The sequence below is a fragment of the Lontra canadensis genome, unplaced genomic scaffold (assembly GCF_010015895.1).
Source record: "Lontra canadensis isolate GAN:19392208 unplaced genomic scaffold, GSC_riverotter_1.0 scaffold2127, whole genome shotgun sequence".
Taxonomy (NCBI): domain Eukaryota; kingdom Metazoa; phylum Chordata; class Mammalia; order Carnivora; family Mustelidae; genus Lontra; species Lontra canadensis.
Genome location: NW_022633111.1, coordinates 3,816 through 7,280, shown reverse-complemented (window position 1 = coordinate 7,280; position 3,465 = coordinate 3,816). Strand labels below are relative to the sequence as shown.

The window sequence follows — 3,465 nt, the reverse complement described above, 5'->3', positions numbered from 1 at the left end:
AAAAAACGTAGCATGAAATATAAATCTGATTTGCTTGATTGTAATTCATAATGATAGAGTAACAGAATTCCACAGTGTTCTATGTCAGTGGTGCTCAGTTTTGATTTCGAGAGGCAGCAAAATGTCATGGTTAAGTACAAACTCCTGGCCAGAGTGTCCAAGTTCAAATCTCGCCTCTACCTCTTCTACCTCTACCTTCTGTCTCTGCCTTGATTTTTCTCATCTGTATGTAACAGGGAGAAAAATAGCCCCTACCATATAGGGTTACTATAGAGATTGACTGAGTTAGTGTTTGCAGACTGCTTAGAGTAGAACCAGGTAATAGTAAGGACTATAGCACTTTTTGCTATTATAATTGCATTATTTTTCAGAATTGTAGATTTGATCGACATCTCTGATGATAGCTAGATATATGTATTCTTATTTGATACTCTCAAGAGCAAAATATTCTACCTGCCACGAGTAATAATTACTTTGGAGTTACTATGTTCATGGATGTACCCAGGGAGTTATGGGTCTTTAAGCTTTAGGCAATAAGATTTCTGTGTATCTCTTCCTACTTATGAGTGGGCTCCAGCTCTGCCCTTGAACATACTGAAATCCAGTTCAAATTCTGATGAATGAAGACACCTTTAAAATCTTACTCTAGAAGCTTACTATTTAAAACAGTGGGTTTCAGGGCACCTGGCAGGCTCTTGTTCGGGGAAGTGTGTGACTCTTGTTCTCTGGGTTGAGAGTTGGAACCCACGTAGGGGGCAGAGTTTCCTTTAAAAATAAAAAAAAAAATCAAAACCAAATAAAACAGTGGGTTTCAAACATCAGTGAGCTTGTTAACACAGATCCCTGAGCCTCACCCTAAGACATTCTGCCCAATTCTATGGGACTGGAGCCAGGCCTGGGAATCTGCATGTTTAAGCATCTCTTTCTCCAAGACATATGTGTGCACAGACACACAAATCATGCACTGACACACACAGGCAGGTGCACACGCGTGCGCGCGCGCGCACACACACACACACACACACACACACACAAACGCAGATGGTTCTGATGCAGTCTGTCCCGTAACCGCGCAGATGGCAAGTCCTCAGAAAAAACACTGAAAACACTGATAGTAAAGAATCCTAAGATAAAATAAAATCATTTGTGATGCTGAAAAGTCTTTTCTGGCATGAACAATCCCTCCCTTTGGAGGTTAACCTTCAGTTTTTTTAAGAAGCACAATACTGGAGATTCGTTAACGATTCCCAGGCCAAGTTGTAAGCTAGTTTGCAACATCCAAGAAGACAGGAACTTTCAGTGAATCAGCTCAGCAAGTGTTTATGTAGCACCAGCTACATGTCAGGGATGTTACTGAACAAAACAAGCCGAGTCCCTGCCCTAGAGCTTCCATTCAGGTCCAAGAGATAGACAGGAACAAGTAAGTGCTAGATACTAGCAATCCAAGGAGGGTAAACCTGTCAGTCAGCTCGGGCTGGGCTGCCGTGGTAAATACCATAGACGGGGTGGCTTCGACAAGAGACATTCATTTGCTCAGAGTTCTGGAGGTTGCAAGTCTGAGATCAGGGTGCCCACATGGCGAGGCCTGGGGGAGTCTCTCTTCCTGGCTTGCAGACACCCACCTTCCCCATCCCCCATCAGGTCCTCACCTGGCCTTTCCTCGGTGGGTGCAGACGGAGATCTCTTCCTCTCTCTCTCTTTCTCTCTCTTCCACTTTCTATAAAGCCATCAATCCTATCGGATTAGGGCTCCACCCTTCTGACCTCATTTAACCTCAATGACTTCCTAAAAACCCCCGTCTGTGTCGGATTGCAATCATAGTGGGAGCTAGGGCTGCGACTTGCCAATGTTGGAAGGGGATACAATTCAGTTCACAGCAAGTCACGTGAGAGACGGTGGCCGGGCGGGGAGGGCCTGGGGGTGTCCTCGGACTGAGTGCCCAGGGAAGCCCTCTCCAGGGAGGTGAGATTCAGGTTTTGGGCAGCAGCATGTCTTCAGTTTTTTCCTGGGACGATGTTTTTGTGTTTGTTGCTGTTTTATTTTGAAAGAGGAAATGGGGAAAACTTTGATGCCTGAATTCCGATGCCAGCTTTCCTACTTATGGCTTGGGCAAGCCCCTAACCTCTCTGTGATTCAGTTTCTTCATCTGGAAAATGGGAATGGTGATAGGCCCCACCTCATAGACTAACGTAAGGATTTGCCATGCTAATAGAACTTTCTGCAATGATGGGAATGTAATCTGCTCTGCCAGCCTCCAGTGTGGCTCTTAGGAGTGTGGCTTTTGAGCACTTGAAATGCGGCTGGTGAGCCTGAGCACGGAATTTTTTGTTTTACTTCATTTTAATTAATTTAATTAAACGGTGCCATGAGCAGTAGCTACCATATTCAACAGCACAGATTTCATGAATTCACATATGTGAAACGCTTAGCACTGGGCCTGGCACAGACCGAGTGCCCACATATGCTATCTAAGACTGAGCACTGTAGCCCTTTTTGCTATTATAATTGTATTATTTTTCAAAATCATGGATCCGACCGACATCTAGGATGATAGATAGATATGCATACATAGTCTGTTAGTGATGGTGACAAGGGTTTCTCTGGTCAGTAGGAGGTTTTTTGTTTTTTGTTTTTTTCATTTATCTTTTGGATACACAGCAGTCACATTTTATCATAGCGCCTCGCTCCCCCAGCACATTCATGGCTGTGCTGTCCCTCACCAGAGCTCCCCACCTGCTCACCTGTCTTTTTGCTGAGCTGCTTGATAGCCAGAGCCCTGGGGGGGGGGGGGGGGTGTGGGGGGGAGAAAGAGAGAGAGAGAGAGAGAGAGAGAGAGAGACAGCCTGCTCCCCCGGGACTGACTGGTGTGTGCCTCTCCCCGTCCAGCCGCGTGGAGATCACCGGTGGGTACTACGAGTACATTGACGTCAGCAGCTGCCAAGACATCATTCACCTCTACCACCTGCTCTGGTCTGCCACCATCCTCAACATCGTCGGCCTGTTCCTGGGCATCATCACTGCCGCGGTCCTTGGAGGCTTTAAGGACATGGTAAGGAAGGAAGTGCCTTCCCATTCCAGAGGCCCTTGGTGGGAGCCAAGGTAGAAGCTAGGAGGCTGGAGGCGATGGGGAACTCATGTTTTGAAGGGAGGAATCAGAGGCAGTCGCTTTAAGAATATAGCCGCCTTCAAACAACTCAAGTTGAAGGAGCCAGGCAATGTCGTTAGCGTGCAAACATTTCTTGTTAACATGAGTTGCCCGAGTTCTTGAGGCACGTTCTGGGGGCGGGGTTGAGGAGCTGGTGGCCTCAATTCTCCCCGTTCATGCTGGTTATGTAAACATAGCCTTTCGTGCTCCCCCGCCCCGCCACACACAAATACACACTGTTAGCAGGAAACCTTTCTGGGTAGTTTTTCCCTTAACAGATTGGGGAGAGATGGAAGAAAAGAGGTGGTTTTTTTTTTAGC

The 3,465-nt window shown here is 46.6% G+C and overlaps 1 protein-coding gene across 1 annotated transcript; it reads left to right on the top strand.

The window, feature by feature from the left end:
* Nucleotides 1-1,816: 1,816 nt before the first annotated feature.
* On the top strand, nt 1,817-3,099 carry LOC116863664 (transmembrane protein 255A-like; the record flags this gene model as incomplete). The annotated part of the gene is made up of 2 exons (XM_032851045.1): nt 1,817-1,962; nt 2,887-3,099. Coding segments are annotated over exons 1-2 (329 nt in total), but the record flags the coding sequence as incomplete, so codon positions are not given.
* Between the last annotated feature and the right edge of the window lie 366 nt (nt 3,100-3,465).